At 40.2% G+C, this 19,702-nt stretch overlaps 1 protein-coding gene across 1 annotated transcript in view; it reads right to left on the reverse strand.

Annotated features, from left to right (window-relative positions):
* The window catches only part of EMC1 (ER membrane protein complex subunit 1), a 281,531-nt gene extending 271,159 nt beyond the window's left edge, over positions 1–10,372 (reverse strand). Inside the window, exon 1 of the mRNA XM_085609063.1 lies at positions 10,218–10,372. Within this exon, the coding sequence (XP_085465189.1) occupies positions 10,218–10,291 (74 nt within the window). The 5' untranslated portion in view covers positions 10,292–10,372. The remainder of the gene's footprint in view (positions 1–10,217) is intronic.
* Between the last annotated feature and the right edge of the window lie 9,330 nt (positions 10,373–19,702).

The following is a 19,702-nucleotide window of genomic DNA, read 5'->3' on the forward strand; positions in this document are numbered from 1 at the left end:
CACTTAACACAATTTAGAATGGTCTGAATACAAAAGAGGATTGGAATAGAATTGTTATCTGATATGTAGATATGGGTTCACAATATACTGATAAGTAGAATAAAAAGGAATACCCCTTTGAGTATGCAAATATTTTACTTTGAAGATTAATTTTAGAGACTATACATTTTTGATTAATGAGAGTGGTACCAATTGGGATATGAATTCTATTTATTTATAGTAGTGGATAATATGTGTTTTAAACAAAATAGAATAATTAATTCTTTATAATCCTTGTTCGAGAGAACACACCGCCAAATAGGGTGAGTTGTATTAATTATGAAATAAACATCACTGTAAAGGGTAAAGATATGGTATACTAACGGATGATGTTTAGATACAATACTGATGTTTGCAAGCCTCACGGTTATAAAACAGTTGCTAATAAAGTTTTTTCGCGTCAAGGATACAGTGGTGTACGACGCAGTAGTAGTGAATTGTAAACCGCGGCGGCACGCGAAGAGTAGAATAAAGTTTTGCCGTGTTGAAAAAACGGTTATATGAGCAACTGACGTAACAATGGCGGCACGTAAACAACGGCGGTACGCAAGCAATGGAATATAAAAGCAACAGGAAAAAGGAAGTCGGGTTAATCCGCGGGAACTTTGGGGCACGATAAACTGACCGACGTGGTTAAAATATAACTATTGAGGTAAGATGCGATTAGCTATGTGCACTTTAGATTGTTTGCAAAAAAATCTATGTTCAAGCTTTATACTTGAGAGAAATGAGCTACTTACTTACTTTTTTTATTTATTAGAGCCACGAATACTCGGGCCAGAAAAATTAAGGAACTACGAATATTGATAATTAAGGTCCTACGTGAAAACCTGATTGGGATCCACGGTATGTCTAACATGATTGATATAAGTGACTGCAAGTTAGGATTTATGGCCAAACGTTGGCTGCAAGTGTTTTATACATAGTATATACATTTCTTTTGCAGTTTTTCGCTAAGTATTTTAAAGAGCAAAAAATTAAGGGGACATATTGAGACCCTGATGTTAGTGCAAAATTGAATTAGAAGAGTCGGCAGATTTTTTGCAACTTGTTTTAAAGAAGGTGGGAATAATATAATAACTATTGGTTTGTTCTATCTTAAGATGGCTTAAAAAACATTGCATATAATACATAATATAAAACCATTCTAGGTGTACTTATAAATAGTTTAATCAACACCGTTGCAGTGGCCTTAATCATATTATGTATAATGACCGGCTTTTTAAATAAAATAGCTAGTATTCATTTTGTTATGAAGAATTATTGAGAACAAAAACGGCAAAATTAGAATTGTTCTCTAATATTTCAGATGCAGAAAAAACAATTGAATATAAGCATCTGAACTAGAGTGCGGTTGCACCAGTGAGTCCTTTTATATTTAAAAAAAACATTTTGAAACAACCCAGTGTGGTTTGTCATGGGACATCTGACTACTTGAAATATATGTGGATATAGTTATGTGTTGGTTTTTGACAATTGGGAAGTATGAATGGTTTGAGCAATTATTAATTGAGTTATATGTACACCAATGTGATTTTGATGGTCTTAAATATAATATTTATTTTTTTTAAGTTTAGAGATATGTTTAAAATTGAAAATAGTGTATTGGTTAAAAATTAATCAAATATGAAATACAATATTTCGATAGGTGACATATATATATATATATATTCACTGAAAAAACCATAGGTTTCACACATGTTATAGTTAGCTGTACATTTTACTGATAAAAAACCAATGAAATTCCCCCGTTATAGTTACTGTAGGCAACTATAACTCACGCGACCGTAATCCTCTGCTGATGCTAATACTGTATTTAGACACTTATTTGCCCATGTCTTCTTCCATTAAATTTTAGCTATACATATATTACAAATATTTTTTTTTCATAAAGACACATATGTCATCAGCAGAGGATTACGGTCGCGTGAGTTATAGTTGCTTACAGTAACTATAACGGGGGAATTTCATTGGTTTTTTTATCAGTAACATGTACAGCTAACTATAACATGTGTGAAACCTATGGTTTTTTCAGTGAATTTGCAAGGTTTTTTAAATGCTAATTCCTAACTATAACGTGTGTGAAACCTATGGTTTTTTCAGTGAATTTGTACGGTTTTTTAAATGCTAACTTACTTTGCGCCATTCGTGGCGTGCGCGCCCACTTAACGCAGTTCGTTCCGTGCGCGCACAGTGAGCACGCGGTGCGCTTGGCGCACCACGCGCCCACTTTACGCAGTTAGTGCCATGCACGCACGGTGGTCACGCGGTGCGCTGCGTGCACCGCGTGCCCACATTATGCGAGATGGGCCACGTACGCACGATGCGCTTCGCGCACCGTGCGCACATGGGGGACATATTATGCGCATCGTTGTGAAATGTTTTGTTTATTAATTTCAATTATTTCATAAGCCATGCACAAATGGGGTGGGGAGAGTGTGGATACTTTTTATTTTTTTTTTTATTTTTTACCGTACGCGTAGGGTAAGCGTAATCGGCGATTTGTGGGTTGTTTGGGGGCCCGTATATCATTGCTGGGTGATTATTATTTCAATATACTGCCCCTTTAACCATTTTTGGGCTTCATTTATGCTGCCCTACTCAGAGTGCGAGAGAGAAAATGGCGGCCGCCGCTTCCTGGTTTCGGCCGATTCGAATGTTTACTAAGATCTAAGAGCCAATCAGAATCGCGCTCGCGCACGTCACCGTACGCGTACGGTAAGCGCACCGTAAGCGCACCGTAAGCTGGCTCAGATATATATATTGATTTAAAGGCTATTTTCTCAGAATCTACTGAACAGATTTACACCAAACCTACAAAAGGCACTTCCTTGACCTGAGGACTACCTCTCTGCCAAATTTCAAGTAATTCTGTTCAGCCGTTCGGGCTGTAGCTGTGTCTAAAGGTCCTATGGAAAAATGCATGGGAAAAACGCGTTTTGGGACCCCCCTTTTATCTCAGCCCCCGCTTGAAGAAACCCCCCGAGACTTTCAGGGTAGGAGCGGAGCGTAGCGCCCCACCTATTTTGAAAAATTCGCGAGGATTCGTCGACCGGCGCAAAAGTTATTCAAAATAGAATGTTGCGGATTTCCTATGGAAACGTGGTCCTAACTATAACTACCTACTGGCGACCGCCAATAGGTAATATATATATATATTACAGTTTCACAAGTGTCCACACTTCAGGATGCACTCCCCATTGGCAACTTCCATTAATCCAGGCAGCAGCGCAGACGATAAAACCATAGGTTCAATCAAAAAAGCCTTACGCATTTCAGATACTTCACATATCCTTGTTCACAGGCAACGTGCAGCAGTGAAATAAAAGGCAATATTAACACAGCAGTCCAGCCGTGGGGATGCACCACTGCGGGAGAAGCGGGCCGGTGGCATGGTGAAATCCAAGCTGATATCGGACCTTTGGCATGACGAGGATGTTTGGCAGTGTGGTACGCTTTCCATAGGAGGCCCACTAATAGCGAAATTATTAAAAATTGTGTTCGAGTAGCGGATGGCATTGTACCAGCAATCAGGGCTTGATGCAAAGACTTCTGTTCCCATGAGACATTGGGGTATTGAGGCCTCACCTGAGGCCAATAAAGGTATTGAAGTGATTCTAACAGCAGTCTTTGTGCCTTTTATTTCACTGCTGCACGTTGCATGTGAACAAGGGGGAGTGCATCCTGAAGTGTGGACACTTGTGAAACTGTAATATATATATGTTTTTATCTGCATTTTAGGTTAACACATGTTAAGAATATGTGTTTCTGATTTAACATAAGGAGAAAAATATAAATTCATTGTCCTGAAGAAGGTGGTTCTGTTGAATATCTTCCAACGAAACGCGTCGACGCTATTAACGCTAAATTTGGATGAGTTCACCACAATGTTTTGACATGGAACTTTCATCAGTGTTTTAGGCGATCTACATGTTCACCCAGATTAGTTTTTGAAGACAGAGTGAATTGTCTTGTTTATAGATCTCCGTTTTCTTAGAATTGTGTTTTTAATATGATCAAATACCTGGATGTATAAAGTTGTTTAGAAGGAGATTTTTTAAAGATTTTTTTTTTAAATTATCAATAATAAAATAATTGTGATAATATTTAGTGGTGATTCATAAGTGCTTAAACCATTAGTGAGTGAGACATGTTGAGTATACTATGATGGTATGAGTGTGTATTGTTGAATATTGAGTGTATCCAAAGGGAATACTTTTCTTAAACTTTATGGTTATTGGGTGCTCCATCCTTTTGGTTTATAGAGCGCCCTCTCCTTGAATTTCAAAGAAAAAGATTTGTACCCGGGACAAAAAAAAGAGAACGTGGATGTCAGTCTCGTCGGGCAGTTCCATGCAGGACGCCCCAGTGGGGAGGCTTTTGACCATTTGCTGGTAAAGGCACAGAGAGGAAGAATCCCTTTTTAAACTGAAAGTAAAGTTTCCATGCCAAAAAAGGTTGAATGACATCCATAAAGTGCTCAAAGTGGTACACATCTTTGATGTTTAAAAGGTCAACTGTTAAATGTCCTAATAAAGTATTCCCCTGTATGTAAACTAATTTAAGCGATCTATAAGCTCTGACTAGTGAGAGACATGAAATGGCCTGGGATGCTACTTCTGGGTTACTCCATAGATTTGGCAATCCTAACTTGTAGCATGTATCCCTGATATATGAGAACCTTGGCAAGTTACCTGAGCCCGGATAGCCCAGAATCATCTTTAGTTCTGTCCAATAGCCTGCAAGTTCCGGGGTCACCCACAATCTGCGCCAGAATGTTAATGGGCGAAGGCCTAACTCCTCCGCTATGGGTCTAATGCCAAGATCCATGCATACAGGGATGAGTGGAGTCCTAGATGGGAGACCCAGCAACTGTCTCATAAAATTATGTTCAGTTTTGGTCAGGCCACCGGGGGGACAATGCCCCTAAAGCTCATCCCCATGCATTACAGCACTCCTTATTTGCGCTTTGTAAATCTCGGCCACCGTGGCGGCCGGTTTACAAGAGGAACTCCTGTAGGTTTTTAATACTCCCCCTACCGTGTGGGCAATTTTGAGGCTAGCTTTAGCTACTTGAGGGCCCCTGCAAACTTTCCAGACAGTGTGACACCAAGATAATCAAAGACTGTCACCCTCTCTAGTAAGGTACCATTTAGTGAGGGATTGGGACAGGAGGATTTGGCTGGATTAAAAACCATGAATTTGGTTTTTAGCGTGTTAATCTCCAGCCCTCTAGCAGTACAGAATGTTGCAAAACTGTTGAGAACCCTTTGGATGCCCATAGGTGACTTTGAAAGAAGCAAGGTGTCATCAGCAAACATCATTGCTGGCACCTTGTTGTGTGCCAACTTGGGGGCATCGTTGTCCACTACCTCATTTAAATGGTTAACTAGGGCACTAATGAAGAGGCACAAGAGGGTTGGGGCAAGCACCCACCCTGCCTTACCCCTTTATTAACCTGAAAACGAGGGGTTAGTTCCCTGAATTTCCCGTACCTCACTTGGGCATAATTTCCCGCATGTAATCACATGATCAATGTCAAGAGATATGAAGAGATTCCCAGGTGTTTGAGAGCATCCCATAATTTATCTCTGGGAACCAAAATCAAAGGCCGTTTTCAGGTCAACGAATATCAAATAGAGAACATTATCCCACTGTTAGTTCGAGGGTACTATCTGCCCAAGAGATGGGAATGCTCACATAAATTAAAGTCTCATAGATGGAATTAAATGACACGTTTTCCAGATCAACAAAAAAAAAAACCCAGAGTGAAAAACATATCGAAAACAATTGTAATCTTTAAATAGCTAAGTAAATAACTAGGCCATGGCCAGCTATTTGTTTATGCAAATTAGATGTAGCAGATCCCCTGAAGAAAATAATATGCCCTATTATTGGAAGAAAATCTTGGTGGAGAAGTTCAAGCGGAAGGGTAAACATCTGTACCGTTAATGCTGATCTCCAATTATAAATCTCAGCAACTACTGGTGTCCTCCTTTAATACCGGTGAGTAAGTGAACATCTTGAAGCCAGAGTGAATGTGTAAAAAGTCTGCACCAGGAGCAATAAAGGACCTCTTAAGAACAACAAAGTACCCGGAATAAAACTTCAGGTTCTCTTCATGCTCAGGGTAAAAAATGAATGCTATTATATTACCTCCAATTTTGGATGCCATGGTTCAGGAAAAAGCTCCCTGGATAATATTAATCAACTCCACGAGTCAAATTATTAACTCTGTTGATCGTAAATGTAAATTGATCTTTCTCCTCTGCGGATGCATGCTCACAGAAAGCTACTGGCACTCTTTACATCTCCACAAATAAGGTTATCAAACTTTATGGAGGGACCTGAGCTTCTATCAAGGTGATAGCAGACGCTTTGGTTTTTAACAAAACCTCCGATTCTTTTTAAAGGCTTGACTGTTTTATAGCATAACGATGTAAAGCCTTAAAAATTAATTTGCGTTTGGGAAGATAAATAATACAGCACTCAAAGATTTTACATGCCTCATGCACTTCATCCCTTAATGGCAAAAACAAAGTATTGACATGGCAGGACGGACGCATAATTGTCTTTGGTATCAATCTACCAAGACGAATTGTAAATGAAGTTGTGCTGCTACATGCAGACAGAATTATTGATTGCACTGGTATTTGCTACCATGTTGAGAAAGAACTTGAAAAATGTCTACATATACTTCCAGTTCTACAAATTGGAAGCTTTTATCACGTCAGTTGGGCTAATCTGTCGAAGTGCAAAGCATGAATTTAGGTATTCTTTCTTGGCCTGGCTCTCCAATAACTTTGCCACCTCGTCCAGCATGGATAGCTGTGGAGGCGCTTGACCTTTTCAGTTTCCCAAAGCTGCAATAGGTACTCTGGGATGAGTTGGATGCAGAGGAGATTGATACTTCAAACAATACCTTTTAAATCGATCACCCTTTTCATAGCCTAGACCTAACCACTAATGATTAAACCATTAATGTCTTTTCAGTACTTAGTGATGAATTCTGTGGCGCAGAGGGAGATAACATTGACAAACAGGAAGAAACTGGTTTAGAAGGAGTGAGCAAGTACAAAGCCCCTTCAGCCTTACACATAGTGGGAAGTATAGATGTAAGCACAGGTTCTAACAACCTCAGAATCAAGCAAGTCAGCATTAGTATCAACATTTTTCTTCTTTGCTTAAAAGAAATCTGCCTGAAGGGAGCAACTATGTTCTAAAATGAGGTGAAAATAATTCTATGAAGAACAGTAAATGAATTGCTGCAGGCTTCATTGTTGGAGTGTTGAGAATTGGTTGCTAAAGTCGCTGTGAATAAGAGCGATTTATCACACCTCTTTTCCAAAGAGAGTTTTAGGTCTTCTTGGTAGGGACTGGAGACGGTGTGGGTATTAAAACCAGCAAATCAAACCAAAATACATATTTGGTTAAAAAACAATTCTGAAGAAACTGGTACTTCGTTTATCAGTCAAGGCATTTTTGGTGCCATTCAACAAGTAAAGAGTCGGCAGCCTTATTCTGAGGATCTCTGGTATTGAAGCACTGGTAGGGGATGCTCCCTGGTATCACTGGGATTTTTGATGGAGACAGGCTCAAACGCCAAATAGAGTTATTTGGTCAATGAACAGTGAACCTCTTGGGAGGATTTGGCTACAGGACTCGATCAACTCCTAGGGGATATGGACCTAGCTTAGTGGAGCTCTACTTAACAACTGAGACTGGGTTACATTATTCTGTTCACTACTGCAAGACATCCAGCTTTGTGCCTTGCTCCCTTTCCTCAAAGTTAATTGTCAGTGTTTATGGTCTCCTTTTCTGAACAAGCCCTAAAAAAGACCTCAAACAAAAGATACATTTCTTATCAGTACCGTTAGGATATAGACATGGCAATTGTGACCAGTCTTGATAACTTCTGTCATATGACAAAGTCAGGATCTCCTTAAGCATGGAATTCTTACTCAGAACAGGAGGTACATCTTCAACAAGCTCTACAGTAAACCTTACTAGGACGGTCCCAGTCATGTCAAGCAAGCCTTGACAGTTCAGCAACTAGGAACTTGCTTGTCTGGTGAAATGCATTTCAAGATTCTTGCAAATGGCAGTGAGGCTGAAAATGCACTAGTGTCTCCTCGATCCGGGCTCAAGGAAGCCAAGAGTCACAACATATCACTGTCTTAGCACAAGCAGAGTAATGGTGAAACAACATATCCCATCTTCCTTTGGATGGGCAGAAAAAGTGAGGTCAATAAAATACTGGTGCCTCCTAAAGAAGTGCACAAGAAGAATTATACAACTGCTGCTTCTTCGCTAAGGGCAGAAAAAAGGCTATAGGCATAACATTATGTTGTCTCTTCAGCACAGACACCGAAAAGAAAAGACGTAAATGACATGTACAGCGTCTTTAAAATCAAGGAGACAAAATGGTGAGGGACACAATAGGGAGCTGCCTTTTAGACGTGTACTGAAAGGGTTAGGACAAGCATTTACCACCGAGGACAGGCACACAAAATGTGAGAAACATACTGTTCCTACTCAGGATGAGAACGAATAAGGTAAGAAACAACATGCTGCTGCCACCTCAGGACGGGCACAGAAATCATCAGATGGGCATAATATCCTACCCTCACATAAGGAGTGCAACAGGGAAGGTGCGAGGTACCTAACGTCTTCTGTCTAGGGATGGGGAATACCAAAACGGATGCGAAGAGCACAGCACACTGATAATTCCTAAGAACAAGCACACAATTGAGAGAAGGGCACAACAGGCTGCTGCCGCAGGACCAGAGACTCAATGCTTGAGAACAGCAGAATGCAGTGCAGGCCGCAGAGACCACAGAACGTTTAAGAAGGGCACCATATACTACTTCCTTCCGAGTGTACTGTCAGAGTGAGGGGTCCAACACAGTTATGTGGACCTAAGTAGAAAGCAAAGGTGAGAATAGCACAATACTCTACCCCCTCGCTTTTGAGGGCACATACTGTCACATACAGTGTAAGATGGGCAAAATATCCAAAATAGCCCAGATAATCTATGTAGTTGAGTATACTTGAGCTCACAACAGTACCAACCATAATAATAAACAATCCAAACACCCCAACGGAAGACATTAATTGGGACAATACACGAACATCTAATACAGCTCAAAAGGCAGCACTGTTTTATGTATAACTTACAAAATGTGAATCTTCTGCCTAAATCAGTAGGGTTTCCCTATATACTCGAAATATGCTCCAGTGTACTCATGATAGACATGTTAAACATATACGTGAGGGCTTAAGATCTGATGTCACTTCTTATGATGGTACTTCCTGTGATGTCACGAGCCGTGATGTCACGCGCCATGATGACACTTGCATTCTGATTAACTAGGTTAGTCCGCCCACTTCTTTTTTTAGGACTTGTGGCCTGAACATAAGGTATATAACCAAATATCTAAAAGGTGCATACTAAACGACACCCACATGAATGACTATCCAGCTCATAAAACAGACTTTGAACTGCGACGGAACTTTCGAGACCAGGACACGAAAGTCTCCGAACTTAGACAGCGCTGAAAGGCCATACTAGTCTACTGGCAATACAGCGCTATACACGTACCTAAAACATAACATACACCGTTCCCACCACAGCAAGGACACGAGGGAGGTAATTTACTGCAAGTGGATAGATGGTGGTACAGGAATGCGGGTCATGCAGTCGCATTTAAGTTTAGGACGTGGGTGGGTGGGGGGTGTTTCGCTTAAGAAGAAATCCTGCGGTATGGAAGCAATCGATCCTTATCTTATTGCAGGGGTGGTGAGATGGAAGTGCTTTGCATTCACTAGCTGAAATATGGACTGGTGCACGTTTAATTTGGTGAGCAGGGGTTGCGATGCATTTTGGGACTGGGGTAATGCTAGAGCAAGTCATTGCGGTCCGAGAAGAGGGGTAGGGAATAAACTAAAGGGAGGTGTAGCAAAAACAAGGCCATTCAGAGAGGATCAGTGTGCTGTCTATAAGCAAAAAATAGAAACTTCACATTTCTGACAGCATCGAGAAGGTCAGCGGCTCAGGGAGCAATTGGGTAAGCAGTTCAAGGAGCAATTGAGAACGGTAACTCATGTAGCAGAAAGGACAGTTTGGCATGACAATTTTGTGGTGGTATGCAGCTTTCCTTTCCCAGCCCTTCACGCACCAGTCAAATTTCCCCACTTGATCTTCATAGACAGCAGCGACCAAAGCCGGTAGCAAGAGCAGAAGCAGCGCCATGACAGGAACACAGATGAGCGAAGAAGGGAGGGCAAGAGCATAGAGAGGCAGATGTGGCTAGAAAGCCAACCATAGAGCGACGGTGCGAAAAGGAGGCTGGCCACTCCAGAACAGCCACTCAGATGACGCCAGAGAGCAACCCTGCTAAAGAACTAGAATGCAAACAATCCTGTCAATGGAAGCTGAGGCATCCACAGGGGCCATTCTGAATATGTTGAATTGGCAACATCCCCTACGGATCTGCCTAAAGGAAATTATTTCTTAATGCTTATTAGATGATGTTTGAAACCCGAGGAAATGTTGTTTTAGTATGATGTGGGATTTTGTAGCTTCAGTGTTTCACAAAGAAGGATAGAAATAATACATGGAAAGATTTAACATAAGTTTTTCTATAGATGATTTTTCTTAACTCGTTATTGCCGAAAAACATTAACCACCATACATTATTTTCCCTGTCTTGAGTATGAATTACAGCATTTTTAAAACATAGTTAACTGTGCTTTTTTTTTTTTTTACATTTTGTTATTTATGTTTAGGGTTAGTCTAGAAGATCCTTCTAGGTCTGGGTTTAGCAAAGACCTTTTGATTTTAATAAAAGTATTTATGTTCTAAAATCTCCCACTTTATTGTTCTAAAATGCTGGCATGTATGCCAATGCAGACCAGCCAATTCACTTGTGCCGAAGTTTGGCACACATTATCGGCTCCCTTCATACAATCACCTAGTGAGGAGCCAATATCACACAGTGGCAAGCAAGGCGAGCTGTAAACCACTGCAAAGAATGGATTTCCAGTTCGTCTTTTGAGGCTGCAAGCAGCCGATGTCCATTCAGTAGTGTGAAAACACCCTAGAAGATTGGCAGCAGCATCAACAGCCTTTTGTGTTTGTTTTTTATGGGAGAAGGGTTGAGGTGAGGGTGGCAGTGGATGGAGACTGAATGGTAGTTCTTGGCAAAGAGCCCTGCCTCCTTCAAGCCACTCCTCCTTCTCACACAGCAAATTCTCTTTTCAAGTTGGTACGTTTGCCAATGCTTGCTCAATATGTAACAACTTGAGATGGCAGCTAAAAGAGTCTCCCACTTGTGTGCTTTTTATGGCCCGTTGCTAGGGAAAAATTGGTCTTGCGTTGCTTGTGTTCTGGGTCAGGGAGAACCTGACTTGACAGTTTAGGCTGGACTGTTCCCTTGAGGACCAGGGTTAAGACTGATTTACATATGGCTGTGTCCAAACTGTTGTGGCTTGGTGAGCAAATGAACAATGGGTTGGAGCTCTATCCCGAGTGATTACCAGTGGTTGTGGTGCAGATCGGGGTGTACAAATTCTCCCTACTTCCACGGATAGAGTAATTTCACAGTTACACGCACATACACTCATCATACACTTGGGCCCATTTTACTAACATACGCTCAAATACTCTATCAGCACTGAACCTGTGGAAAGAAAAAACTCCTAAACACCCTGCATCTACACTGAGGTCGATAAGACCTAATTGTAACTGTCCTGAGTCATGATCTAAACAATCTATACAACAATAATCAAAATAGAGTACTCAATAATTGACAAGAAATAACCACCAACACTGTATTTAAAATTATGATACTTTATCTAAAATTAGTCAAAGGAAATCAATCAGAGTAAATCATTATTCTCATAATTACCTATTCTAGCTAAATGTCAGAATGGGTCAGGACAGGTCTCTCAGTAGAAGTCTCCCGAGTCTCCGTCCTCACAGCATCGATCCTCACCAACGCAGGTTTGGGAAGAAGTGGCCTAGACCCTCTCTAGGCTAACAATATTTATAACAAATATTCCAAAATAAAGAAACATAAAATGTTTAAAACGTCAGCTGAACCGCTGAGCAGAGCGAGAAGGAAAGGATGTAGCATCGCTACATTTGGAAAATCTCCGCTCAGAAAAATCACAAAAATAAAAAATCGGAAGAAGGAAACCCTAGGTTTACAAATGTTTCTTTCGTATTCATTTTTCCTCGGAACCAGCGTTACAATCACAAAGTTCATTGTGGCTCCTTTGTCTTCCAAGGTTACTTGGATGTTCGCCCAGAGCTGCTGTCCTCACGGAAATTTTAAACCAGGCGAAGACTGTGGTCAGATGACTCTCGACCATGTTCAGCAAGACCTTCTCATCACAAATCGACTACTTGAATACAGGCTTTAAACGGCAGCCATCTTTCAACTAGGCCAAAACGTACCATCTTAATTAAAAGAGACAAAAACAACGTTACCACAGCATAGTGATTAAACAGTGTTAACCCCACTAATACCCTTATGTGTATGTAATTATCTAGCCTTTGCAACACAAGAAAAGCATTAGTACACGACAATTCAAAAGCGTTTTGTGCTTTAAAATAAACAGCACTCAGCAACATTTATTTAATAAACATGCACATTATTAGTAAGCAACACAAACGCATTCCCACGTGTCATTTTCTCTTGTTAATTCGCGTTGGTTAATCAAAACATTTACACAAAACAAATAATTAGTAATTACAAATTAATATTTTTAATTATTGACAAATAGACAAACCAGAGCTTAAAAACCCAATAGATTTTCAACAGAAAACTCTGCTCCAGCAATCCCCCCTTTGGTGATATTATCACCAAATAAACAACACAAAAAAAAAAAATTAGTAAAATTTAATCCCAATTTTTAGGAGAAACTGGAAATGTCTTTTTCTCTCTCACAACACTAGACACCAGACTCCCTTTCATCATCCCTCTTCGTTTCCAAATAAACACTCTCCCTCAATTCTTCTAATTCTATTTCATGTGGTTCTCTTTTCAACCTTTTATTTCTCTTTTCATTATTTCTTTTGATTAATTTCTTTTTCCCTCCCCTGTTTTTACAACACACACACACCAATCTTAGTATCAATAAAGCAACAATTATACAAGTCAAAGGAAACAATATTTTACCTATAATAGTACTACCTATTTTTGCAATAAAATTCTTAACAGCAACTATTGTATTAGCTATTTTAGTCCAAATACTCTCAGCTTCCAGTGGTACTAATTCTTCATGCAAATCAGTAATATTTTTGATATAGACCTTCAGGTCCTTGCTTTCGTCTGGAATGTAAGTGCAACAATGTTGAACTTTCAGCATTCCCCAAACTCCACCCTCCTTAGCTAATAGAATATCAAGGGCAAGTCGATTTTGCATAGACATGGCACGTACGGCAATCAAACGCTCAAATACTCTATCAGCACTGAACCTGTGGAAAGAAAAAACTCCTAAACACCCTGCATCTACACTGAGGTCGATAAGACCTAATTGTAACTGTCCTGAGTCATGATCTAAACAATCTATACAACAATAATCAAAATAGAGTACTCAATAATTGACAAGAAATAACCACCAACACTGTATTTAAAATTATGATACTTTATCTAAAATTAGTCAAAGGAAATCAATCAGAGTAAATCATTATTCTCATAATTACCTATTCTAGCTAAATGTCAGAATGGGTCAGGACAGGTCTCTCAGTAGAAGTCTCCCGAGTCGCCGTCCTCACAGCATCGATCCTCACCAACGCAGGTTTGGGAAGAAGTGGCCTAGACCCTCTCTAGGCTAACAATATTTATAACAAATATTACAAAATAAAGAAACATAAAATGTTTAAAACGTCCGCTGAACCGCTGAGCAGAGCGAGAAGGAAAGGATGTAGCATCGCTACATTTGGAAAATCTCCGCTCAGAAAAATCACAAAAATAAAAAATCGGAAGAAGGAAACCCTAGGTTTACAAATGTTTCTTTCGTATTCATTTTTCCTCGGAACCAGCGTTACAATCACAAAGTTCATTGTGGCTCCTTTGTCTTCCAAGGTTACTTGGATGTTCGCCCAGAGCTGCTGTCCTCACGGAAATTTTAAACCAGGCGAAGACTGTGGTCAGATGACTCTCGACCATGTTCAGCAAGGCCTTCTCATCACAAATCGACTACTTGAATACAGGCTTTAAACGGCAGCCATCTTTCAACTAGGCCAAAACGTACCATCTTAATTAAAAGAGACAAAAACAACGTTACCACAGCATAGTGATTAAACAGTGTTAACCCCACTAATACCCTTATGTGTATGTAATTATCTAGCCTTTGCAACACAAGAAAAGCATTAGTACACGACAATTCAAAAGCGTTTTGTGCTTTAAAATAAACAGCACTCAGCAACATTTATTTAATAAACATGCACATTATTAGTAAGCAACACAAACGCATTCCCACGTGTCGTTTTCTCTTGTTAATTCGTGTTGGTTAATCAAAACCTTTACACAAAACAAATAATTAGTAATTACAAATTAATATTTTTAATTATTGACAAATAGACAAACCAGAGCTTAAAAACCCAATAGATTTTCAACAGAAAACTCTGCTCCAGCAGTTGCACATGCAAGCAGCCTTCTATCACCTTTTGTGTGTTTCATGTATTGCCCTAAGTTGCATGGGTATGTCCAGACGTGGGTTCTGTGCTCACTGTGTCACTGAAACCAAGCTGTACCTGGCTGATGAGCCCCTTAACCTCTTCAGTGCCCATGACGAGATAGTCTCGTCATGGAGCACGGTTGCGCTGTGCCCATGACGAGACTATCTCGTCATGAATCCCACCCACTAGTGCAACGCCCGGCACAGGAGGGGGAAAGGGCGTGGCACTGAAGGGGTTAATAGGGCGGAACTGGTCCTGGGTTGCTTGTGTTCCAGTTCAGGGAGGATCTGGTTTGGCAGTTTGGGTTAGACTGCTCCCTTGAGGCGCATGGTCAAAACTGATTTGCATATGGCTGGGTCCAAACTGAGGTGGTATGGTGAGCAAAAGAACATGGGTTGGAGTGCTACACCTAGTGATTTCCAGTGGTCAGCCTTAATGCAAGCAGCCTCCCATCATCCTTTGTCTGGTTCATGCTCCTCACTATCACCACTCTTCAGGATGTCCATTGATTTCCACACCTGTCCCAACTTTTCTTTATTTTTCACCCATACACTCGCCTTCAAAACGACTCCATTGTTTGTGTTGGTCCTCCTCCCAGGTCATCAATTGCTTCCCAGACATTGATTATTGTTTTTATTATTCACCCACTGCTTACATTAAAAAAACTGCTGTTCCTCCAGCACCACCCCCGGGTCAAGGATTAACATTTGACTCACATCATCACTGCTCCCCCTACTCCCCCTAACGCATTCCCTTTGTTTTTTTAAACAAATTATTTTGAGCAGAGGGCCCAGCAGTTGATATCTGCTACTGGGCTGCAGCTCTTTTATATATTTATTTTCTTTTAATTTATAGCTACAAGAGGGTTGTTTGCCACCTTGCAACTTAAATTGAAAAGTAAACGAAAATAGCTGTTGCATAAAGACACATAAGCGCACATGCATGGTGATGCAAAAGAACATACAAGTCATAATGCTGCGGCTGCTTTCTTTTCTGCCCATGCTGCTTCGCACCATAATAATTTGTTTCTTTTCTTATTACTGATATGGAACTGCATAGGCAAAATGAAAATGTGTGATTTCTTAAGACAGTGATCTCCTAGACAGCTAGAAATTAACTTTAACAACCGTAGCTGCTATCCTGGCAGGGAGTTGTGTACAGCTTACTTACTGCCTGTTATGTAAAAAGGATTAATGCTGTTCCTGTGAAGTGAGTGTCAGATACAGGGAATATAAACCAACCTGACCAGAATGGTTCAAAGTTGGGAATTCATTTTGTTGGATTATAATGCCCTCACACACCTGGTAGGGTGTCATGCTTCATCATCGGGCTGCTCCTCGTCGGGTCGGCTGTGCAATACCCGATGGGCTCCCTATAGCAGGGGCACTTTAACAGAGATCTTTTACCAACAGCCGTAAGGTGATGTGGGGGAGAGGGACTTATTGTATACATGAGGAACTCCTCGTGTTGAAACCTACCGGGTACTGTGATGCCTGGTCAGTTTACAAATTAGGGTGGGAGGCCTCTTGATTAAAGTTAATGTCGTTGGTACTCCCAACCCTATTTTAGATTCACTACAAATACATATACATCTACACACAATAAGTCCCTCACCCACATCACATCACCTTACGGCTGTTGGTAAAAGATCTCAGTTAAAGTGTCCCTACTATAGGGAGCCGTCGGGTATTGCACCACCGACCCGACGAGGAGCAGCCCCATGATGAAGCATGACACCCTACCAGGTGTGTGAGAGCATTATAATCCAACAAAATGGATTCCCAACTTTGAACCAATCTGGTCAGGTTGGTTTATATTCCCTGTATCTGACTCTCTCTTCACAGGAACAGCATGAATCTTTTTTTCTAGACTTCTACTAGGGCATTTATGCTGGACCTCCACAAAAGCCCTGTTGTCCCCTCTTTGATTACTAATTTTCAGAAGTCCCACAAACTGGCAGATTTTAGCAGGGAGTTCTATGTAGCTTCACAAGCTGATTTTGAACTGGGTCTTATAAAGTTGCGTTTTGGTGCACATTTTAGTAAATTAGGCATATTAAAAACAATTTATGTGAATAATTTTACAATTATTCAATTGTTATAACAGTGGCGAAATGAAGGTTAGTATAGATTTTTAGTTTATTCTATATTATTTCTGATTCATTTGGTATAGTGGTTCTAATGAAAATGCATGATTGTGCCAATACAAAGTTATTAACATACTAAATTTGAGATATTAACTGAGCTTTGTGTATTTTAACATTAATAATGAGGGCCACAATTTCAAAATGGTTGTTGCTCCCTATCATCATTTATTCCCACACGCAGTCATAATCCTGTTTTTTCACACCATTAACTCAGCACAAATTAGAAACAATGTTTTGAAACAAAATATCATTCTCTCAAGCTTTATTCTCATGCCATGATACTAAAGTGAATGCTTTCTCAAGTCCTCTTTTATTGGGGCCATAATGTAATTTCTCTTGAGAACTTAACTTGATGTGTAATAGAATTTGTACTAATTATAAGTTGTCACAGGAGCAAAGGGGATGAGAATTGTATTATAAAAATCTGTGGGACAGTACTGACATATGTGATTTTAAACTGTATTGTTCTTTTTGTGATATGATTTGCTGGGATCTTTGGGCCTTTGCACGTTCACACCAAAATGTATGAGTTCTATTATATTTTTCCTTGTAAAAGAGCTTCACCCACAGGGTGTTAGGTACAATTGGAATGTGCTACACGGCAGACACATGCCATTCTCCATTATGAAAAACCTCACTTGTACCAGCTTGAGCACATGCTCAGAGCAGAGCAAAATAATTAGCCATGCGGATGCAACCTGTAAATAGTAGTGTGGCTCTAAAAAGTGCTTAGACGCACTAAGAAAATATATTGATCAAGGATAGTAAAAAAAATATTAGTTTTCTCCAGACCAGGCAATTTAGCAATTTAGTATTGTGAGTTGAACAAAAGCAGCTTGTTTATAATCCACAAATCCAGATCACTGGAGGTGGCTAGAGAGGTTATCTGCTACATGGTGTTCTAATATTTTCCCCCCAAAAGGAATCAAGGAAATGGGGTGAGAGTTTTTAGGATCCATTGCATCTGCTCCTGTTTTTTAAATAGATCGGTAATAATAGCATCTTTGAAAGTACTAAGGACATACGTTATTCAAATGAGAGATTGATTATTGCTAGCTGATAATCTGCAGTAGTATTGGAAAGTTGAATTAGAAATCTTGGAAGAGCAGGGGTCCAGTGGAGAGAAGATTTTACCCTTGTCAGTTTGGAAAGGCAGTCCGCTTTGGAAAGTTGTCCTTGGGTGGTGAGTTTGTAAGGATTCATCCCTGGTTCCTCCCTAAATGGTAAAAATAACTAATTTGATATGTCCACATTTATGCTTGAAACTTTTTCAATTAAATAATCTCTGAGTTTATTGTAGAACTGCTGGTTTGATTCTCAAGGTCAGGTGACCTGGGAATTGTCAGAGAGTTCTTTAATGCTTGAGAAATTCCCTCTTTGCTTATTAGTAGCTACACTGATGCAAGCCACATATTAAACCTGCCTTGCCAAATTTATTGTCCCAGGATGCTTGTTTCCAGTCCATGGAAGATATGGCTTGGCAGTTTGGGCTGGACTGTTCCCATGAGGCACAGGGTCAAGACTGATTTGCATATAGCTGTGTCTGAACTGAGGTGGCAAAGTGAGCTAAAGAACGATGATGGATCAAACCCAGATCTGTGACTGGGGGTGAGTGTCTGAAAAGTTTCAGCGCTCCGTCCATCATCCCCTTGTGTTTGCTTTGCCGAATGTATTTGCTTTTTATAGTATGTTTGGCCATTATTACAGGTAAGCTTCCCCTATTAAATATAAGCTTACCTCCAGGCTGACTCTACTCTCCTGAGGTCTTGGCCTGAGCGAGCTCAAGTGAATGCAGAGGAGCTTGTTTCCTATGGCGTATATGGCATTTGACCATTACAGAAGCGTGAGAATCAACTGCAGAAGCTACCCAGGCATGGAAAGCCTTACACTGTAATTTGATTGAGTGCTTTTGATCACAACCTGTCTGTTGTAAATATTTAGGTAATTCACAAAGGTTAAACTTATTCCATGCATACATATATATATCTCTTTATTCGCATATTTATGGCATAAGATACTAAAAGAACATATTAATAATACACTTTTCAGTTACAGAGGATATATCGATTAAAACCTAAAGATAATAAAAACAGTTCCAAAGAGATGTAACTAAGGCTAATCAATAACCATATAAAGGGCTCTATGTGATCTTCATGTCGTAAACTAGGCTCCAATGATGTAACTAGCCACAGACTTGTAAATGGTTTGTGACTCTGATCTTGCACAAAGTTCATTTAAATTGCAACTCTCCTCGTCGTTCATTGCTCTGGCTTTTGTTTGTAATTTCTTCCTCCTTTCCTCGAACTTTCCCTGCAATCAGACTTTTTTTTTTGCTTTCGTTTTTGCCCCTTGCTTTAAATAATTGTGCTGGTTTAATGATAGAGTGGGATTCAGTTCTTCACCCAATGGAGTATTGCAGCTTGGATTTAATCCACTGCAGGGGCTGGGGCTGGAGTACACCTCGTTCTATTGCCCCATCATTGGACCCAGTCTCTACCTTTCAGACCTCCTGATTATATATTTTCTCCTCTGATACCAGCAGAGGGCTTGATGACTCCTTCAGGTCTGGAGGGGGGAACGGGTCAGGTACATGTGTTAATACTTGTTTGCCTTGAGGCTTCGTGCTTAGTTGGATTCATGAAAGAACGTGTACAGGGTCCAGGCTCCAATCAGTAAGGCTGAGCCTAATCTATCAAAAACCACAAGAAAATGCCAATACTGATAATCTATTCAATTTTAACTTTACTAGTGCCTAGAACAAATCTACAGCAACCTTTAGCAGCCTTTTGCTTAATTTCAATCTATTTAAACTATTTTCACAACTCAAA

The sequence above is a fragment of the Triturus cristatus genome, chromosome 1_2 (assembly GCF_964204655.1).
Source record: "Triturus cristatus chromosome 1_2, aTriCri1.1, whole genome shotgun sequence".
Lineage (NCBI taxonomy): Eukaryota > Metazoa > Chordata > Amphibia > Caudata > Salamandridae > Triturus > Triturus cristatus.